Here is a 22515-nt window from a genome sequence, read left to right as displayed (position 1 = left end):
ATTGCTCTGGCTGAATCTAAACTGCGTCTTTTATGCCAGGGTAAACAGTCCGCAGAGATATATTGTTCTGAATTTCGGAGATGGGCAACTGATACTGGTTAGAATGATGCTGCACTTCGAAGTCAATTTTGCCATGGTCTTTCGGAAAGATTGAAAGATGCATTTGCTTTTCATGAGAGACCAGCATCGTTAGAGTCAGCCATGTCTCTAGCTGTTCGTATTGACAGGTGTCATATTCAGCCCAAGGACAGTGGGGCTGTCTCATTCAGTGCGCAGGGGTCTAAGTCTGTCTCAATCCCCTCTGAAGAGGAGGCCATGCAGCTGGGTTTTCTTTCCTCTGAGTAGAGGATTCAGCTCTCAGAGGAGGGTTTGTTTCTGTTGTGGGGGTATAAATCATTTGGCTAAGATTTCCCCCTCTAGGAGATTCATGGCATTTTCTGAGGGTAATAAAAACAAAACAAAAAAAACCCTCTAAAAACTTTATTTGCTACTAATGGCAAGGTTGATGCGGAAATTGAAGGTTTGCCGTTTGCTTGTAGTTCCCGTTTTCTCCTACCTGCCAGGGTGGCGCTAGACAGCAAGAACATTGTTTGTGAGATTTTTGTAGATAGTGGAGCAGCTGTCAATCTCATTGATAATCAATTTGCAACAACGCATGGTTTCCAGGTATGCACTTTGGAAAAGGATATACCTGTTTTTGCTATCGATTCCGCTCCACTTTCTCAAAGATCGTTAAAGGGCATAATTCACAATATCCGTTTGACTGTAGGTGACGCTCATGTTGAGGATATGTCATGTTTCGTCTTAAGCGGATTACCTACTCCTCTAGTGTTGGTGCTACCCTGGCTCACTAAACATAACCCCACCATTGATTGGCAAGCAAGGCAAATAAATGGTTGGAGTGAGTTTTGCAGAGAGAATTGCCTCACGTCGTCTCTTTCAGAGGTTTCTACCAAGACTGTGCCATCTTTTCTCTCTGAATTTTCGGATGTGTTTTCCGAGAGTGGTGTCCAGGAGTTTCCCCTTCACCGGGAGTACGACTGCCCTATTAATCTCATCCCAGGCGCCAAGCTGCCAAAATCACGACTATACAATCTCTCCCAACCTGAAAGAGTCGCTATGCGTACTTATATCTCTGAGAGCCTGAGAAAGGGACACATCCGACCTTCGAAGTCACCTGTTGCCTCTGTTTTTATTTTTGTTAAGAAAAAAGATGCTTCTTTAAAGACCTTGTCTGGATTTCAGGGAGCTGAACCGTATCACGATTCGTGACCCATATCGCTTCCTCTGATCCCGGACCTGTTTAACCAGATTGATGGGGCTAAAGTTTTTCTAAGTTGGATTTAAGAGGGGTATACAACCTAGTCAGGGTCAGGGAAGGGGACGAATGGAAGACGGCCTTCAATACCCCTGAGGGTCATTTCGAGAATTTGGTTATGCCCTTTGGTTTGATGAATGCTCCGGCCGTCTTCCAACATTTTGTGAACAGCAGTTTTTATCATTTAATGGGGAAATTTGTCTGGTGTATCTAGATGACATTTAGATTTTTTCTCCTGATTTCAATACTCATCGGGACCACCTATGTCAGGTCTTGCTGATTCTGCGGGAGAATAAATTATACGATAAACTGGAAAAATGTGTGTTTGCGGTTCTGGAGATTAAATTTCTTGGTTTTCTTCTCTCCGCTTCTGGTTTTTCGGATGGACCCTGAGAAGGTCTGTGCTGAGCTTGATTGGGAGTTTCCTGAGAATCAGAAGCGCTGATGCGGTTTTTAGGTTTTGCCAATTATTACAGAAAGTTCATTTTGAATTATTCTTCTGTTAAGCCACTCACTGATATAACTAAAAAGGGGGTGGAATTTTCCTCGTGGTCGGTAGATGCGCTTAAAGCCTTTTCTAGTATTAGAGAGTTTTGCTGCCGCTCCCATTTTGGTACAACCTGATGTCTCTCTGCCCTTCATTGTTGAGGTGGATGCTTCTGAGGTGGGTGTGGGTGCGGTCCTATCTCAGGGTCCCTCTCCTGCCAAATGGCGACCGTGTGCCTTTTTCTCAAGGAAACTCTCCTCCGCAGAGAGAAATTACGATGTGGGAGATATGGAGTTGTTGGCCATCAAATTAGCTTTTGAGGAATGGCGCCATTGGTTAGAGGGAGCTAGACACCCTATTAACGTGTTTACCGACCACTTGGAATCGGCCAAGCGTCTGAACCCGAGACAGGCCAGATGGTCTTTGTTCTTTTCTAGGTTTAATTTTGTTGTTACGTTCCGCCCTGGGGTTAAAAATGTGAAGGCGGATGCCCTGTCACGTTGTTTTCCGGGAGGGGGGAACTTTGAAGACCCGGGTCCCATTTTGGCTGAAGGGGTGGTCTCTGCTCTTTATCCTGATTTGGAGGCAGAGGTTCAGGCAGCCCAGGCAGAGGCTCCTGATCTTTGTCCTCCTGGGAGGTTGTTTGTGCCTCTCGCTTTACGACACAAGGTTTTTAAGGAGCACCACAATACTGTCCTTGCTGGGCACCCGGGGAGCAGAACCACAGTGGATCTCATTGCTCAGAGATTCTGGTGGCTGGCTCTTTGTAAGACAGTTGAGGGTTTTGTGGCAGCCTGCGAGACCTGCGCTCGTGCCAAGGTCCCTCATTCACGGCCATCGGGTTCTCTCCTCCCGTTACTCATTCCTTCCCGTCCTTGGACACATCTGTCCATGGACTTCATTACGGACCTGCCTTGTTCCTCGGGGGAAGACTGTGATTCTGGTGGTAGTGGACAGTTTTAGCAAAATGGCACATTTCATTCCCTTTCCTGGGTTACCCAATGCTAAGACGCTGGCGCAAGCGTTTGTTGATCATATTGTTAAATTGCATGGCATTCCTTCAGACATCTTTTCTGATAGGGGCACGCAATTTGTTTCCAGATTCTGGAAGGCCTTCTGTTCTCGCTTGGGGGTTCGGTTGTCGTTCTCTTCTGCTTTTCACCCGCAGTCGAATGGTAAGACCGAACGCGTCAATCAGAATCTGGAGACATATCTGCGCTGGTGTGGTTGTCTACAAAGAATATCAAACTGAAGGTTCCCTCCTGGAAGTTGGGTCCTAAGTTTATTGGGCCTTACAAGATCTTGTCCCTCATCAATCCCGTTGCCTTCCGTCTTGACCTTCTTCAGACTTGGAAGATCCATAATGTTTTTCACAAGTCCCTATTAAAACCTTATGTCCAACCCACTGTACCTTCCTCTTTGCCACCTCCTCCGAATATTGTTGATGGTAATCTTGAATTTCAGGTCTCTAGGATTGTGGATTCTCGCATTATCCGCGGTTCTCTTCAGTACCTCGTTCATTGGGAGAGTTATGGTCCTGAGGAGAGGATGTGGGTCCCAGTGGCGGACATTAAGGCCACTCGTCTCATCATGGCTTTCCATAGGTCTCATCCTGAGAAGGTGGGCTCTGAGTGTCCAGAGTCCACCCATAGAGGGAGGGGTACTGTCACCGCCAGTTCTGTGAGAAGATCTGGCAGACGTTTTTCTCTACCTCTTGTATGATGTTCTTTGTTTTGGTTTCACTTTCTCATCTTCTTTCCTTCTGCCAGGTGTCACTTATTTTGACTAATCTGCTTCCTTTATAATCCCTCCCATACTGCCTCACTTTGCGGTTTATACTACTTCCTGGATGAGGTGTTCACTGCTGGAGGCTGCTTCTGCTGTTTGTACAGATAAGTCTTTTACTTTATTGTGTTTCCTTGCTGGCTTGATTCTAGGTGACCCTGACTCCGTCCGTATTAAGTGCAGGGAGCCGGTGGTCGTGTCCCCTCACTATTATAGGCTTTTCAGGTGTCACACAGTATTAGGTACGCGGGCATGCAATCGTCTACCATACAGACCCTTGCATGTGCATAGCAGTCAGGGAGAGCTCTTAGGGTTTTATAGGGCTCACCAATAAGCTCCTTAGTTTGGGATCAAGCCAGTCGCTCATTTATTTATATGTTCCAGCTATCTGCTAACTTCATCCGTGACACAGCAATTCTGTTCTGTTCACGTTCCTTTGTTCCCAGTGAAATATCTTGTTTGAAAGGTCTAGGAGCTTCTTTGATTTTGTGCCTCCTTGATGCGAGAGGTAGGCCACTGTCGTTGTATTGTCCGGCAATATCCTCAGGTGGTGGTTCTGGAGGGTTTCTTCTGCCACCTTTAAATGTTTCCCACACTGCACTCAGCTCCCTGAAGTTTGAGGATTGGCTGTTTACCGAAAGGGCCCAGGAACCTTGGTAACAGGAATCCCCAGTTTTTGCACCCCGGCCCGACTGGCTGGCATCAATCTTGATCTGGACAAAAGGAGACATCCTCCAGGTCACTCCCTGTGATAGATTGCTGCTAACCCTCCACCAGTTTAAGGAGGTATTTACGTAGCCTGGAATGTGAACTTTGTGGTCTAGCGACCTTTGTTGTTTGTCCCAGATGTCCAGAATCCAGGACTGCATGGGACGGGAATGCGGGTGCCTCCACATTACTGATGGGATACAGGCTGTCAATGTTCCCAGCAAATTCATAGCCTCTCTCACAGAACAGATTCTCTTCCTCTGGAAGGACCTGATTTTTTCCCCCAAAGCCTGAACCTTGTCTGAGGGCAGGAAGGTGGTCTGTGACTGCGAGTCCAGGACTCCCAGGAACCGTACCCTGGTTGACATATGTAGACAGGATTTCTGAGGATTGACGATCCAGCCTAGCTCCTTTAGAGTAGATAAAAAGATGTCTAGATCTGTTAGTAATTAATCTACCGTATCTCCTACTAGTAAGATATCGTCTAGATAGGAGATCAGATTCAGCTCCTTCTGTCTCAAGAATGCGACCATCTCTATCACCAATTTGGTGAATATTCTGGGAGCCGAGAAAATTCCAAATAGAAGAGCCGTAAATTGAAAATGGCAAGTGTTGCCCTACTGGTCTTTTATGGCAAATCTTAGAAATTTTTGCGAGTTGTGGTGGATCCGGATGTGATAGCAAGCATCTTTTAAGTCCATAGTACACATCCATGCGTTCTTTTTTATTAGGGGAATTAAGGTGAGCGAAGCTGGCCCCCCTTCAATCAGCACAAACAAAAACTCCAGTGTGTTTCTTTAGTGCTACGTTTGTGCTGTTTTGTGCCGCAAAAATTAACATTTGTGCTGCTTTTATTTTAAAGATAATAGCAACTGTTTGTTTCAACATGATGACATCACCAGCCCCCCTACAACAGCAAAAAGACATGAAACTTGATAGATGGTTAGTGCTACGTTTGTGCTGGTTTGTGCCGTTTAAATCTCCATTCTACCTCCTTTCGTTTTCGAGTTATTAACCATTTATTAAAAGGTCACCAAAAAGGTCACTCATCCCCCCATCACAGCCAAAAGACACAAAACCGGGCCAGTTGGTTAGTGCTACGTTTGTGCTGGTTTGTGCCATTTAAATCTACATTCTACCTCATTTCGTTTTCGAGTTATTAACCATTTATTGAAAGGTCACCAAAGGTCACCTAGCCCCCCATCACAGCCAAAAGACACGAAACTGGGCCGGTTGGTTAGTGCTACGTTTGTGCTGGTTTGTACTGTAGAAATTAACATTTGTGCTGGTTTTATTTGTAAGATAATAGCAAAACCGGGCTGGTTGGTTAGTGCTGCATTTGTGCTGTAAAAATTATCATTTGTGCTGCTTAATTTTATGAACTCCATTAACAGGGCTGAAGCATACTAACTTTACACAGGTAGTAAGACAAGTTAATGTGGACTGACATCACTTGAAGTAAGAATGATTATAGCTACAGCCAAAAAAATAAATACTAACTATCAAGAAGTAGAATAGTAAAATGTGTCTCAAACATTTTTATTCTACAAATCATTTTACAAACTAAAGATCATAAAGTTTTCATGAAAATCAATGACAAATAAAGAACAAATAAACCCAAACATAGAGATATCCATATTAAGTCCTGATTTTTTCGCAGTCTTCATTAAACGGTAACTGCACTTGTCCATGGGAAGTGCATAAAAAAGTAGATTATCTCAAGCTAAAACCTTTGCTACCTACGCTTAACAAATAGTAACTTGGAACTACAAGCAGCTAATAATACAAAATCATCAGCACTCCATACAGTGTACAGACCTTGAGTAAGAGGTTGGTGCTTGAAGTGACAATATGGATGGCGCTGTGTCCGTCAAACAGCCAATATTTGGGGGCCATACAGGGTCCCTTCTTCTGGGCGACATAGTGACCGTCACTATGTTGGCCAAAAGAAGGGACCCTGCATGACCCCGAAATGTTGGCTGTTTGATGTATGTGTCAATTTAATAAAAAGTGATTTACTTCTGGCACATATTGTCCAGTGCTGGTGTATTCTATTGTGGACTACAAGCAGCTACCTCTTGTGTACAGAACAGTATGGGGGCAGATCTTGGTATGTGAATTTACCACTGCCATACCATTTGTCAAATCATCATATTTTTCCCATGCGTAATTAGACCTTTTACAGTAGGCTATGTAATAGCCTAGAGAGCTTTTGGTAGCTGGTTGGCAAAATGCAACAGCTCTTAAAGTGAACCTGTTCTCATTTAATTCAAGGTAGGCTGGAAATTCAGAAAGTTCTGCTTCAAGAAATCTTTCGTGTGAACCTCTGCTTCGTGTTTCACAAGCTGCCCAGAGTCTTATGTCCGTGTCAATCCAAAGGTGCTATCCTGTTTTGAAGGTGTGTCCTACTGTACCATTACAAAGAACAGTTCCAGAAACTGAAGGGTCAAAAAACTGCATTTCCATGGGTGTATGTTTCACATCATGGATGCGCGACAGGCATTTTGAAGGTTGTAAGTTAATGTGTTTGTTGACTGCATCTTGTAGAGCTGAAACTCCTCTGGATTTTAATGTGTCTTGGTCAACTGATACACATGCAATATTTCTTGATGCTCCAACATGTCGTGAACATGCTTCTGAAGAACATTTGCTCTCAGCCACTATACTGGGCACTGTTGAGAACACATTTGAAATTATTGATGATATGTTGCACTCAGCTTTAACCAGCTGGAGTCCTGCTTTTATTTGTTCTGCTCCAAATATGTCCCTTAGGATTTTACCTCTCAGCATGTAAATTTCTTTTTGTACACCTTTTTCTGCCATGGCTTTCACAAGCTGAAATCATTCTACATTGCTTATTTCTTGAGTCACATAATTACTGTAGGATGTGCTGTCACAAAGGCACTACAAAGGCACTGACAAAATGCATCAAATGGACATGTGTTTGTGACTCTCACTGTGTGTCCACACACCTTTACAGGTTGCAGGTCTCTGATGTTGCCATTCCTTATTAAACCTATTTTTGCCTTTTTCATTGAGACTGATGGACTGATGTGTCTGCATGCAACCACTCTGTACAACGGGAAAAATATGTACTCCTTCGTTTTTTTGGAGAAATAGCAAGTCCTCTCCAATTCTCTACAACCTTATCTTCTGGGTAAAGGGACTCCTTATTTTCTATACAGATTTCAGCTATGACCGTATCATCACAAACTGTTTGTGGTAACACCGGGGAAATATTGTCTTTTGCAGCTGATATTCTCATACGTCCTTCTATGTATGATAAGTGATGGATAAGAAACTTGTCGACTCGCATTGGCAAGGTTTCAGGTTTCAGAACAGAGTGCTTCAAGTTCTTAAACTCCGCTTCAACACTAGCAGAACTTGCTGTGACATTAAAAGTTTTGAAGAATGGAACCAATATTCCAGTCCAGAGTGGCAGGTAACAACAAGCCATGTGATATGAGGAACAATTTCAGGTAAAAAATGTAAGTTGTCTCTATCACCATTGTCAGCAGCTAACAACTTGCATTCATTACACAAGTGGACTACCGATTTGCTTTAATTCTGTTGAGCATGCATCAAGTTTTTCTTTTGGGTTTAGGATGTCAGTTTCATCTTCAGACTCTTCAGCGGGCAAATTGACTCATCCTTTAGCGATTCTTTTTTTCAGGAAGATTTTACATGACTCTGACATTAGTGGCTTTCCCATTTCATCACAGCCTTCGGCTTCACTTAAAGCAACTACAAAAATGGCCTTGATGAGATCTTTGGCATCAGCAAGGGATACCGATGTGATGAGTTGTGCTACAGCCCTTATGTAAAATTCTTTGACTCTTCTGCCTTTTTTTCTCAGACATTCCCACCTGGTGACTAGCTTGATGCAATGTGCAACATCAACTCGAACAAAGCAAGGAGGCAGTTTGGAAGATTCCTTTTGCATCAACACTCCAAAGCAATGGTTTATGTACATCACAAGGTCTGGGAATGGTGTAAAAGCTCTCACAATGGAACCAAGTAAAGCCAGTGAAAAATCACATACTGTTACTTTTGGCAGAGGAGCACCTGCACGTTTCCATTCCGTTAGCCAATATGAAATTGCATTTATGTCATGCTTTTCAGACAGCATTTGAACTACTGGGACCTTCATGGATTCCTCCGTACTTCCAGGTATCAGTACGCCTTCATACAAAAAAATGTGTCCAGACACACCTTGTGGACGTTTCAGTTTTTTGACAAGGGAACCTGTGGCATCAAATGCAACAACACTGGAATGCTGTTTAGACTGTGTTTTGTACACATACATTTGTGATGTTGACCAATAATGAACAAAAAATTTGTCAAGTCCAATTTCATGTACACTGCCGTAATAGGGCGATGAATATTTCATGTGAAGGACAGATATAAGTGGGTCTTTGTCAAAAACTTCACGATTTCTTTGTTCTTGTTTAACTTTTCTCAAAACTGACAAATTATGTAAATGGCCTGGCTCAGGGTCCCCTACATCCATAAGCCGTAGAGCTTCAGATGCACGCCATATATTTGGATCCTTCTTGCCCTCACACAATTCACTGGAAATTTGAACACGCAGATCCCCTGACAGCATTCTTTTTGATTTCCCAGAGTGGAGATGTTCACATTTGTTATATATTTCGCAGTTCAATGTTAATGGTTCATCATTGTTAGGTTTTTTGCCACAGTGAACAAAGAGTCCTGCCTTACATTCTTTGCATGATCCATGAATTGTTATGTAGTTTTCTCCTGATGGGAACACCTTTGCCCTCTTAAAGACCCATGTACATGGATATTTTTTGGAAAACCAGATGGCTTCATTGATTACATGAGTCCATGCACCACGTCTAAGGACCTCATAGTTCCAGCCTTTGAAATACTTGCTGTCCTTGCAACGGTAAGTTACAGGCTCAGGAAAAACTTGTTTCCACTTCTCAGGAGACAGGACTACATCAAATTTTTCTCTATCCTCAGGTAGCTCACTGTTGTGCTCAGAGTTAGAGGTGCTCTCATCAGTTTCATCTAATAATTTCTGGTCAGGGGCCTGTTTTGTCTGCACACATTCCAAGCCAAGCTTCTGGTACAAATTATATCTATTTAATTTAACTAATGTGTAAAGAGCCTTGGAGGATATATCACCTTTCAGATATTTACTTAGTTCCTCCCACACCTTGGCTGATGGCATAGCAATTTTGCCATCTTTAACAATTTCTAATTTTCTCTCTGCAATGATTCTAACAATCTCTTCCCTGGAAAACTTTGGTACCCTGGGCATCTGTAAAACAATATGAATATAAAATTATGTGACATTGCTTGGATGCATCTATTAAATTAAAAATCCATTGTGTTTCATTTGTGCCGGTTCTCTGTCAAATTAGCCAACACATTGAACGTTTTAGTCAGCTGCAATCTGCGCATGTGCAGTACAGCTGTTTGGAGATTCTGATGAAATATAATATCCAGGGAGGCCTCCAGCATCCTCAAAGTTGAGAGGATCAAGACAGTGTCATGACAGGCCCCCGGAAAGCAGCCACCAGCTTTACAGGGGCCCCTAGCCACCTCCTGGCATGCAAAGTATAAAAAGGGGGAGGGGTACAGTTCTGCATTCACCCTGTCTTAGTTCCCTCAACTTTAGAGGCCTCCCTAGACATCATATTCTGTAAAAAGAAAATCCCAACCAGTGCATGCACAGTAGAGCAACTTGGGATTAGTTTTTGAGATATTGTGCATTATATTTTAGATCATGTCACCTCAACCCCTGCCCACTTTGCAACCCATGGTTTTAAATTTGTGAATGAATGTACCATTCCTTTGTGCGACCTTTATGTCTTAAAAAATATTTGTGCCAGTTTGGTTTTGGCGATATTACATTTTAATATTTTCACCCCTACCTTGTACCGCATGTATAAGTAAAAGCTACAAGTGCTTCAAGCGTACACTTAAAGGGGAACTATGGGCCAATGTGTTTTGCCCATAGTTCTGTTCAGGGTCATAGGAAAACATAAACTAAGGTCCTCTGGTGACCCGAAACTCAGTATATAGCAGTCTATTGCCCAGTATATACTTCAACTGGATCAAAACAGCCTTGTATTAACAAGGGTGCACCTCCTTAACATATAAATTAACAAAGAGAATCGGTACACATGTTTACCTAATAAAGTTAAATTTTATTACGACATAAAATAACATACAAACAAGTGTAGAGACCATACAGCGTGCTTCAAGAGACAGTCCACAATACATCCACTGTTGGTAGATTTAGATTGTTTCAATTGCTTCAATCACTTTCAGGGTGCCACATATCAGGAATCTAGATCAGCATGTATTATTTAAAGCTGCATCTAGCCATAGTATTACACCTATTTCCGGTGTGAAGCAAATGAAACATGAGTATATGGCAAGCATAAATGACATTCATATGTTAAATTGTATCTTATCTGAATAAATGAAGTTGTATATGCATAATCAAAGTAAATGTATCGGATCGATCTAAGTTGCTCACCTAACCAATGTCCAGTGGTCTGTGTGTGGGCTCTCTCTGTCAAGCGTACTCCTCGACGTACGTTTCGCCAATGCTTCTTCAGGAGGATTCCAGTATATGCTGAGATCCAGTGGTGGAACTACCAGGGTCGTAGCATTCGCCGTCGTGAACGGGCCCTTGCGTTCCGCCATTAGGGCACTTGAGAGGGGGGGCCCAGGCAGGGGTCGAGTCGAGGGGGAACGCGTGGGAACGGCGTTCCTGCACTTTTTTCATGGCAGGAACGCCGTTCCCTTTCAGGGCAAAAGGACCAGGAGGGGAAGCGGTGAAATCAGATTCACAGGGGGCGGAGCGGAGGCGAGGCCCTGCATGACTCGCACTGTGCAGGGCAGGCTAAGTGAGGAGGGAAGGGGAGCGGCTTCAGTTGAGGACGGAAGACTCACTGACTGACTCCCCCCCCCTCCTGGCTGAGAGCTCCCCTCCTCCTATCCTGAGCCTGCGACTGCCTGGCGTACCTACCATATAGGCAGACCACGCAGCTGCTATGGGGCCCGTGAGGAAGGGGGGGCCCTGCAGTGGAGGAGAGTCCCCCCCGCATCTATCTTCCTAACTGTCTCCCGTCTGCTAGCCCCGCCTCCTAGCCCCGCCTCCTGTCTGTTAGCTCCGCCCCCGCCTGATTCCTCTGGATTGCCACAACCAGTAATGAAGTAAGTGACGACTTGTAGGTGAGGACAGTGCAGAGGTGTATGTGTGGAGGGGGGGGGGGGGGGTCACTCAGCTTTCCCAGGCTATTCCTCTGCACATATGCCATTCAGAACAGGAGGGAAGCTGGGTGTCACTACATTATGTAATGTGACTCAGCTTTCCTGATGTCCTGCATGGCACAAGTGCAGAGGCAGGAGAAGATATGAGGGTAGGTGGGAGTTGTGTTACTCAGCTTTCTCATGTCTCTCCATATGTGCCATGCAGGAGAGCAGAAAAGCTGGGTGCTATTACATCATGTAATGTCACTCAGATTTCCTGCTATCCTGCAAGGCATAAAAGCTATGGGGCCCAATGATTTCTGTGTACGCCCCTGCCTGACTGTCTGCTGAGGTGAGCGTGGCTGGACCATCCGACCGGACCGGGGTCCTGGTGGTCCGGTCCAGACCAGTCTAAGTGTCTGTGACTGTCCCTGAGTGAGTCCGGGGGCCCTAACCCGCCTGGTGGGAGCGCCGGTGGCCAGCAGCCCCAGACCAGACCAGTCAATACCCCCTCTTTTATCTCAGTCAGTACTCTCATCAGATGTGACTGCAGGCAGCACAGCAGCAGGCCAGAAGAGATCGATCAGCAAGGATTAATGTGCACAGCCTGGGTGGGAGGCCCCCCTTACCCTGGCCTTAGGCAAGTGACAAACTGCCCCCCCACTCCTCAATCTTAGGCAAGTGACAACCCCAGCTCTGCTACATCTACAATGAGCAACTACAACAAATGTAATGCCAAACTGCAGTTCCTCTATGCGATTGTGATGCCTCAGATAGCTTCCACTGGACCCACAGCCTGTGGGTCCAGTGGAAGCTATCCAAGGCATCACATAGAGGAACTGCAGTTTGGCATTACATTTGTTGTAGTTGCTCATTGTAGATGTAGCAGAGCTGAGTTTCTCACTTGCCTAAGAATGAGGGGGGCAGTTTGTCACTTGCCTAAGCGAGGCCTCCCACTGTGCACATTAATCCTGGCTGATCGATCGCTGCTGCTCTCACATCTGATGAGAGATTTCCTAAGGGGGTATTGACTGGCATTAGGGACGGGCTGGTGGATGAGGGCAGCCACCCGGTCCTGCCTATGGATCACCCAGTTTGCACTTAGCTATGCCCAGGCCCCATGCCAGGGGGTCCCTGATGTATTAACTGACCAATAACATGGAGATCCCAGTGCCAGCTGCCTTGCTGGTGGACGATTGGCATATACTTATGCTGTGGGCCACAGCAGAAGTATATGCCAATCGTCCACCACCAAGGCAGCTGGCACTGGGATCTCCATGTTTATTTCATGTTAATTTTGCAGTTGTTTGTGTAAACTGGCACTTTACAATAAATTTTGCACTGAATTTTCAGCGAAATATATGTTTATTTTTTTTTGGGGGGGGGGGGGAAGGTTGCAGTGGATCTTGGGTGAGTTCCCACACTTTTTTCCCCAGGACTTGACCCCTGGGCCCAGGAAAGAAAAACGGGCCCCGACCATGACAGTGGAGTAACAATCGGGGGGCACGATGGAGCGGCTTCTCCGAGCGCAAATGGTAGACAAAAGAGCAGGAGGGGGTCGAAACGGTCGCCAGCAGTGAAGGAGGCTGGCCGGTAGAGGACACGTCCGCGAGGACCCAGCAGCAGCCTTCCTGATATTACAGTGAGACTCGTCTGCATGTTCCCAGCTGCTGGGAACGGGAAGCACGACTGGATGCGGGAAGCACGACTTCTATGTGCTTTCTGCATCTATATATCCGTTCTACACAAGATGGAAAATGTGACATGTCCTATGCTTCTCTATAAAATGCGGACTGCAGACCCACTTCAGTCAATGGGTCTGCAAAAATATATATGGATCGCATCCATATCTTTCCGATCTGCGGACCACAAAATACATTAGATCTTGTGAATGTAGACTCAGTGTGAGGGTAAGGGCTCATTCACATGACTGAATGAGTGGTTACGCATCCATTCTGCAATTTGGCGGAATGGGTGCAAACCCATTCATTTCAATGGGGCAGAGTTAGATGCAGACAGCACACAGTGTGCTGATCGCAACCACTGTTCCATTCCACAGCCCCGCAAAAATATAGAGCATGTCCTAAAATAAGCATTTCTATAATTGGCCAGTTCTGTTCTACAAATTGTGGAAGGCACATGGGCGGCATCTGTGTTTTGCGGATCCGCGATTCGAGGACTGCAACACACAGCATGGTTGTGTGAATGCGTCCTAATGGACAGTCACCAGGAGGGCCAGAGCAGGACAGGGGTGATGGGTGGGATAAAAAAATAACATACCAAGTCAAGTTCAGCATCAGGCTGGGACAGTGGGCACACAGGCAGACTCCAGTCATCACTTGCTTCCTCCTAATTGATGGCTAGACGGGAGGCGGAGCTACCTACCGACACAGTGAAGTGGCTCAAGCACAGGCCTGGCTGAGCTCATTTAAAACTCCTCATGATGCTGCCCTAGAGTCCACACCAGGAGGCAGCGCATCCTAGATACAGACTAAAGTTAGATAGTGAGACACAGGTTGCCAGGGGGCCCCTTCCACATGCTGGATGAAGTAATGAACGGTGAAGCGGCCCTGCTTTACCATTACAATCAGCTGTCTGTGCGTCCTATGGACGCAAAAACAGCTGAGCTGGAGGGCCCCTGTGCAGCTGAACCGGCTGCACAGGCAGTATGTCCACCCCTGGATTTCTGTATGTTGCTACATAGACTTTCAATTCTCACTAACACAGAACCAGAACACATTTTATTAACATGATTGCATCACTGAGAAACACAACAAAAGCAAAAGAGGGTTAAACTTCAATTACCTTGATTTACCCTGTAATCTCTCAGGTAGCAGTCAAAATATCTAGTATGCAGTTACTTAAGCTGTATTACTGCCTTCCACCAGGGTGCTGTGTGCAGTGCTTACAGAGCCGAGGAAAGAGGAGGAGCATTAGCAAAAGACAATCTAAGCTGAGTATGGAGTATAGCAAGGAATAACTGCCTCCACCAGGGTGTTAGGGGTACTAATAAACACAACAAAAGTAATCAAACACATCTGGCTAGTCAGGACTTTTGCTTTTTGCAATATCCATAATGTTTTAATAGCATAATAATGTTAATATTTTCACTTTCGGTTTGCGCTCTGACTCCCCCGTCTGGCCATTAGGGGAGCAGAAGCCTACCTGCAGCTGCCTGGGTCTCTATGAATGAAACCCAGGCTGCTGCATAGTATTTCCTATGAAGCCATAGCCTGTAATAGAGCTCCATAGGAAATATGCGATTTTCTCATATATTCCAATGCTAGTGCTATGGCAATCTAATATGGCATCATCTTATATGGCATCAAATATGGAATCATATTAAAAAAAAAAACAACAAAACAATTGCTATTATCTTACAAATAAAAGCAGCACAAATGTTAATTTCTACAGCACAAACATAGCACTAACCACCCAGTCCAGTTTCGTGTCTTTTGGCTGTGATGGGGGGCTGTGTGACCTTTGGTGACCTTTCAATAAATGGTTAATTACTCGAAAACGAAAGGAGGTAGAATGGAGATTTAAATGGCACAAACCAGCACAAACGTAGCACTAACCAACCGGCCCAGTTTCGTGTCCTTTGGCTGTGATGGGGGGCTAGGTGACCTTTGGTGACCTTTCAATAAATGGTTAATAACTCAAAAACGAAATGAGGTAGAATGTAGATTTAAATGGCACAAACCAGCACAAACGTAGCACTAACCAACTGGCCCGGTTTTGTGTCTTTTGGCTGTGATGGGGGGATGAGTGACCTTTTTGGTGACCTTTTAATAAATGGTTAATAACTTGAAAACGAAAGGAGGTAGAATGGAGATTTAAACGGCACAAACCAGCACAAACGTAGCACTAACCATCTAGCAAGTTTCATGTCTTTTTGCTGTTGTAGGGGGGCTGGTGATGTCATCATGTTGAAACAAACAGTTGCTATTATCTTTAAAATAAAAGCAGCACAAATGTTAATTTTTGCGGCACAAAACAGCACAAACGTAGCACTAAAGAAACACACTGGAGTTTTTGTTTGTGCTGATTGAAGGGGGGCCAGCTTCGCTCAGCTGGGGAATTAGAGATCCCAGGGATTTCATCCTGAATTTCCTGTAAGTAATGTACTTGTTGAGGTATCTCAGGTTTATAATCATACGGAATGATCCTTCCTTCTTTTTTACCAGAAAGAGCCTGGAGCAAAATCCCTGACCCTGTTCTGAGACTGGGACTTGAATTACAACACCTAGCTCTTTGAGGTCTTTGATACTCTGCCAAATGCCGCTCTGAGCTTTCCTCAACCCCAGATTTGATATAAAAAACCTGAACTGAAGAAAATTCGATGTTGTAGCCCGCTCGGACTACTTCCTGGGCCCAGGAATTTGAGGTTATATTTTCCCAGGCAGATAGAAAATTCTTCAGTCTCCAGCCCCCCCCCCAAAACCCCCCCGACTCTGGCGTCATTGTTTATTGCTGGGTTTACTCTGGGGGTTAAGGAGAAACCCTTTCCTTTTACCTCCTTTGGGGTAACTCCAGCGACCTGACTTTCCTTTCCCTCTGTAGGATCTCTCTTGTCCCTGAAAGGAACGAAAGGGCACGTCCCTCCTAGAAGTTCTATCCTCAGGAAATCGCTTCAGAAGCCTTTTCAAGTATCCTGTCTGGCCCGAAAACATATTCACCTAAAAAAGGGATAGAACATAATTTCATTTTTGAAGTTTTGTCCCCGGACCAGGATTTCATCCAAAGGGCACGATGTGCCGCATCAGAAAGACCTGCATCCTTGACTGAAAAGGCTGTTGCAGATTTAAGTAGGGGGATAGAATTTATTATCTCCTCCCCGGGTGTCGTATTCCTCAAATGGGATTTAAGTTCGTTCAGCCAGAGGTACATAGACCTCGCTATTGAGGTCGCAGCGATGTTAGATTGGAGATTAAACATAGAGGCTTCCCAAGATTTGCATAATAAGCTATCTGCTTACCTCTCCATGGAGTCTCTCAACTGTGATGCGTCCTCAAAGGGAAATAAGGTATTTTTATTGACCTTGGCCACTTGTATGTCTATCTTAGGGATCTAGTCAAATAGTTTAGACTCTGCCAGAACAAACAATAGACAGTTCTTATAGAAAAAACTTTATCCAGCTCACCTCCGTAATAAATATGGTCCCGGCTCCAGAGGCCCTGGGGGAGTGTTCCCGTAACAGGCTGCAGGTAAGTAAAAGAAAACGGTCCTGGAGACATATGCGGTTCCTCTTTCAGCTTTGCTTTAATAGTTGATCAATTCACAGACATCACCACATTCCACATGACATAGCGTTTAACGCTATGTCATGTGGAATGTGGTGATGTCTGTGAATTGATCAACTATTAAAGCAAAGCTGAAAGAGGAACCGCATATGTCTCCAGGACCGTTTTCTTTTACTTACCTGCAATAGACAGTTCTTATATTCTCTGGATACCCCTAGTCTCTTCTCAGGGTCTGAGCATTCCCCTAAGATCATATCCCTAATGTTTTCATTAATTGGGAACACCCAAACATCTCCTCCTGAATAGAGTGAAGTTTTTGAACGTCCTCCACCCCCATGGTGGCTCTCACAGCTTTTAGGAGATCCGACATCTTCTCAGAGGCAAAATAGAATTGTTTACTGCCCTTTGGGATCTCTCCTTCCGAAAGAGGGTTTTCCTCCTCCCGCTTCCTGGAAGAGGAAGCATCATCACCCATGCACTGAATCAGAAGAGGAGGGTGGAATTATTTTTTGCCTCTTTGGAGGTAAGGGTCCCTGGTCAGATTTCGACATCTGGGATAATGAAGCCTTGACCTCCTCCTGGATCATGGAGCAAACTTCGGCCCTTAGAGACACACGTTCCTCCCGCAGTATTGCATTTCTTTTTGGGGTATTTGTCTGGTAACCTTTTAAAACATGAAATGCATTTTGCAGTTTTTTTGTTTTTTTTCTGAGCCTCCTTAGATACCTATGAGGCGAGAACAGACCCAAAAATTTAGACGGATGGACATACATATTGCGAAATAGGTGCACCACCGCTGTGCGCAATAATCAGAGGGGACCCTGAATAATATGAAGGATGAACCCCAACCCCAAATGAGTGCCATAGAAAAAGAACAATCCCCACAGGGAACTTACAGGAGGCTGAGTAGGAGCATCAAGCTCTCTCGGCGATTGTGGTTCCGGGTCTGACATCTCTAAACACCAGACCTCAGATCAGTCACACGCAGCTCCTCGTTTGGCCAGCCAGCATCTGAAACACTGCGCATTGCCCGCCTCCTACGTCACTTCCTGGACGCACCGGAAGTGATGCCATCCAATACGCTAATGCGCCGGGCGCTCTTTCCAGCATAAGCCACCAGGGCCAAGAAGAGGACGCTACCCCGGAAGCAGGTTCCGGATCAATCAGAGCAAGCTCTCCCATCTCTCCCCTGCCCAGCGTTGGTACTAAACAGCCTTCTTAGATACATATGAGGCGAGAACAGACCCAAAAATTTAGACGGATGGACATACGTATTGCGAAATAGGTGCACCACTGCTGTGCGCAATAATCAGAGGGGACCCTGACAAATATGAAGTGTGAACCCCAACCCCAAATGAGTGCCATAGAAAAAGAACAATCCCCACAGGGAACTTACAGGAGGCTGAGTAGGAGCATCAAGCTCTCTCGGCGATTGTGGTTCCGGGTCTGACATCTCTAAACACCAGACCTCAGATCAGTCACACGCAGCTCCTCGTTTTGCCGGCTGGCATTTGAAACACTGCGCGTCGCCCGCCTCCTTACGTCACTTCCTGAACGCACCGGAAGTGACGTCATTCAATACACTAATGCGCCGGGCGCTCTTTAAGCCACCAGGGCGCTCTTTAAGCCACCAGGGCCAAGGAATAGGACGCTACCCTGGGAGCAGGCTCCAGATCAGCGAGCCCTCCCGTCTCTCCCCTGCCCAGCGTTGGTACTAGACCACCGGCGAGCAGGGAGCACCCCATGTCCTGTGGTTCAAGATAAGTGCCACAGCACCCTTCTCCTCACTGGGAGATACACATCAATAAATGCCAACTTCTTTCTTCACCTTTCTCTGCCCTGGCCTCTGTAGGGACAGGAAACACTGGTGTATGGTGTGGGGTGGGGGGGGGCATGTTAACTTTTCTCTGTTCCTGCCTGTAAAGGATGTCCTTCTATGGTGGTTCGCATGTTTTCCGCTCCCTGCTTAAAAGACTTTCACTAACTTTTGAACCCTGGTCTAATTCGTGCCAGGTTGGGATATGTTACATGTCTATGTGTATTGTAAAGGGTGGGACATTGCATAGGTTGAGTGGTGATGTCTGTTCCATTGTCTATCTGTGTGTATTGGCGATTGCCCTCTGTCCTGAGAGATAATGGAATTACACCTCGGTTGTCTCCAGGACAGAGGACATTGTGTATTGTCCTGCCTGAGATGATTATGTTAACCAGGGTGTACCATGATTATATCACAGGCAGACGAGAGGATGTTATGTGGGTTGTAACCTTTGTGTTCTGGGTTAATGTAGGTTTGTTGTGGGTGTCTCCCTTGCATGGGAGCAGGGAATAAAAGAAATAGTATTTTTGAATGTGAGGTGCTTCCAGTCAAGTCTTGTTCCAGTATCCAGCTTTGGCTCATATGTGGAATTATTCAGCGCTACCAGCGATTTCTTATTTGGTGAATGGGGGATTCTTCAACTAATTGAAACTAAGGAATTACAAGGCGGTGAGACACAGAGATACCGTCACACTGCCCCTACAGAGGTCAAGGGTCAATCTCCTTGTGGCTGTCATGGTGATGATATGGAAAAAATTATGTTTTAGTGTCTCCATAATCTGAGAGCCATAGCTTTTTTTATTTTTTAGAAAAATATGTTTATTGATTAAGTAATTCAGCTTTTTTAATTTTTTGACCTTAGGTAGAGTCTCATTTTTTGCGGGATGAGGTGACTGTTTGATTGGTACTATTTTAGGGATTCTGGTGTTGAACTTTATGTGATGTTAGGTGACAAAAAATTGCTTTTTTGGCACTGTTTTTATTTTTTTACGGTGTTCACATGAGGGGTTAGGTCATGCAATATTTTTATAGAGCAGGTTGATACAAATGCGGCGATACCTAATATCTTTACTTTTTTTATTTATTTAACTTTAATACAATAATAGCATTTTTGAAACAAAAAAATTTTGTTTTAGTGTCTCCATATTCTGACAGCTATAGTTTTATTTTGTATTTTTTGGGCGATTGTCTTATGTAAGGGCTCATTTTTTGTGGGATGAGGTGACAGTTTTTTTTACTTGAAACTTTATTTTTTTATTAAAAACCCATTTTTTTAAAAAACTTTATTTCTGTTCGACTCTGGGACTTCAACTTTTGGGGGTCTGATACATCTGTAATACACCAACAGGTTGCCTAGGAGACCCAGCCTGGGGCTGGATCTCCTCGGCCACCGTAGAAGGCAGGTCCCGATGCCATGCAAGGCATTGGGCAGCCTCTGCACGGCATCGGGCTGCCTTGTCACTCATCGGGTCCCTACCACAGCAACGTGGGGACCAGATAGGCTCCCTCACCCGCCGCAAACCCCTTCTATGCCAGCGTCAGTGCTGACTGCAGCATAGAAGGGGTTAATCTGCCGGCATCAGCTTTTACAGCGATGCCAGGGGATACAGCAGGGGCCCGGCTATCAGGGATTGCCAGGACCCTGCAGTGATCGGGCGCGCACCGCTCAGGTGCCCGCCCAATCACCATGACGTAATAGTACGTCCAAATGCGGGAAGTCACTTGCGTCAAGTGTCGGGAAGGGGTTAAGTTCAGTTGTTTCAGGTGTAGACACATATTTGACTGATGATGTGCAATAAAAATGTATTACATGAGTTCTCAAGATTTCTGGAGATGTGGTGACTTTTAAATATTCAACCTGCAGATTAGTAAAACAAAAATTAAAATTAACGGAATAATTAAATAGTCACCTTTGTTATGGTCCAAGAACTCTTCTGTAAAAATTGGAACATCAAAAGCAGAAAGAATTTCATTCTGAGAATCTGTGGCCTGAAAATAAAGATAGTATGCTTTAATGATGCCACAGACAACCCAAACGAGCCAAGAGCTGAATTTTGATTTGGACATAAATCAGCATAGAAGAACTTTTAAGACAGAAAAGATAGGCGCTGGAGGCTAAGCAGCCAGACAGCCAGTCTGACAAATACAATGCCTTGAAAAAGTGCTCATACCTCTTGAACTTTTCCACATTTTTTTTTGCATTACACCTACAAACGTAAATGTATTTTATTAGTATTTGAGAGAGATAGAGATGGGCCAACAAAAAGTAGCAAGTACAGTTTGTGTGAAGTAAAAAGAATACATGGGTTTCAAAATTTTAAATAAATAAAAATCTGAAGTGTGGTGTGCATTTGTATTCAGCCCCCTGTACTCTGATACCTCTAAATAAAATACAGTGTGATTAATTGCCTTCAAGAATCACCTAATTAGTGAAGAGAGTCCAGAATCCTATGTGTAATTTATTCTTAGTATAACTACAGCTGTTCTGTGAAGGCCTCAGGAGGTTTGTTAGAGAACATCAGTGATCAAACAGCATCATAAAAAATCAATAAGCACACCAGACAGGTCAGGGATAACGTTGTGGGGAAGTGTAAAGCAGAGATTGGTTAGAAAAAAAAAAAGATAGTCAAGAAAGCCATTTTTGAAAGCAAGCCATAAGAAGTCCCTTTAGGCCCCTTACAGACGAGCGTGTGCGGATTAGGTCTGGATGCGTTGCGAATGCGTTCAGTGAAAAGTGAGTGATTTCGCAAACAAAGTCAGTTTTTCCAGCGATCAAGTTCAATTGTTAGGTTTTTATCGCGTGGGTGCAATGCGATTTAATGCAACCATGGGAGCAACCATCCGTGAAAAACACATCACGTCCGCACTTGCTTGCGGATGCGATTTTCACACAGCTCCATTCACTTCTATAGGGCCAGCGTTGCGTGAAAAATCGCAGAATATAGAACATGCTGCTATTTTCACGCAACGCATAAGTAATGCATGAAAACCAACGCACATGTACACAGTCCGGATTCCGTGCGGGTGCAATGCGTTCGCATCACGCATTGCACCCGTGCAAAATAATCGCTCGTGCGAAAGGGGCCTTACAGTTTGCCACAAGCCATGTGAGGAACACAGCAAATATTTGGAAGAAAGTATTTTGGTCAGATGAGACCAAAGTTGAACTTTTTGTCCTGTGTGGCAGAAAACTAACACTGTGCACCGTGAAACAAGGTGCCAGCATCATGCTGTGGGGATGCTTTTCTTCAGAAGGGACAGGGAAGCTAGTTAGAGTAAATGGGATTCAGACCGTGTTCACACCATAGGTAGCGTAGTGGTAGGACCCTTTGCCATGCTGAGTGACCGTGACGTGGTGCAATGATGGGCTCCGATATTTTCCTGACAGGAATATATTGGCGAAAGTCTCAGCTTTTAATATCTGCATTTATGACTAGCCAGTATAGTCAGTGGCATATCCGTTTGGTGCATTTTTTCTGTGATTTATATGATTGTATTTACATCCGCACAATGCTCCGTTTTGTGTAGGATGCCCTTGTGGTGCATGTGGACCGCGCCGACATCCTCCACCGTATGCATTTTTTGCTGGGGATAGTCATTTGATGCGGTCCACATGCGGTGGGGCTGCTCCCCCAATGTAAAACCGCTACAGTGTTAGGGGTTGAGCCGCTCCTCCAGTATTGCCACTATATTTCTGTGTTTTTGTCTTGTTTTATATGTAGTGTATGTGCCGTTACCTGGCATTCAAACACTCCTTTGCACCTGGTGACCTCCATCACAGGGTCTGATATGGGTGTGGCTTACAGTCTTGGCTTTGTTCACATTGCACTAGTTGTCCTGCTAGGCGTTTGTGTGGAAGCCTGGCTGCGAGCTGGATTACATCAGCTTCAGACCGTGTTCACACCATAGGTAGCGTAGTGGTAGG

General features: G+C 44.9%; 1 protein-coding gene across 1 annotated transcript in view; it reads right to left on the bottom strand.

The window, feature by feature from the left end:
* The window catches only part of HMG20B (high mobility group 20B), a 311260-nt gene that overhangs the window by 157643 nt on the left and 131102 nt on the right, over positions 1 to 22515 (bottom strand). Inside the window, exon 7 of the mRNA XM_040417766.1 lies at positions 20501 to 20579. Coding sequence (XP_040273700.1) covers positions 20501 to 20579 — 79 coding nt within the window. The remainder of the gene's footprint in view (positions 1 to 20500; positions 20580 to 22515) is intronic.

Source organism: Bufo bufo, chromosome 2, assembly GCF_905171765.1.
Source record: "Bufo bufo chromosome 2, aBufBuf1.1, whole genome shotgun sequence".
In the NCBI taxonomy this organism is placed as follows: Eukaryota; Metazoa; Chordata; class Amphibia; order Anura; family Bufonidae; genus Bufo; species Bufo bufo.
Note: the sequence above shows the minus strand (reverse complement) of the source record. Positions and strands in the feature narration are given on the sequence as shown.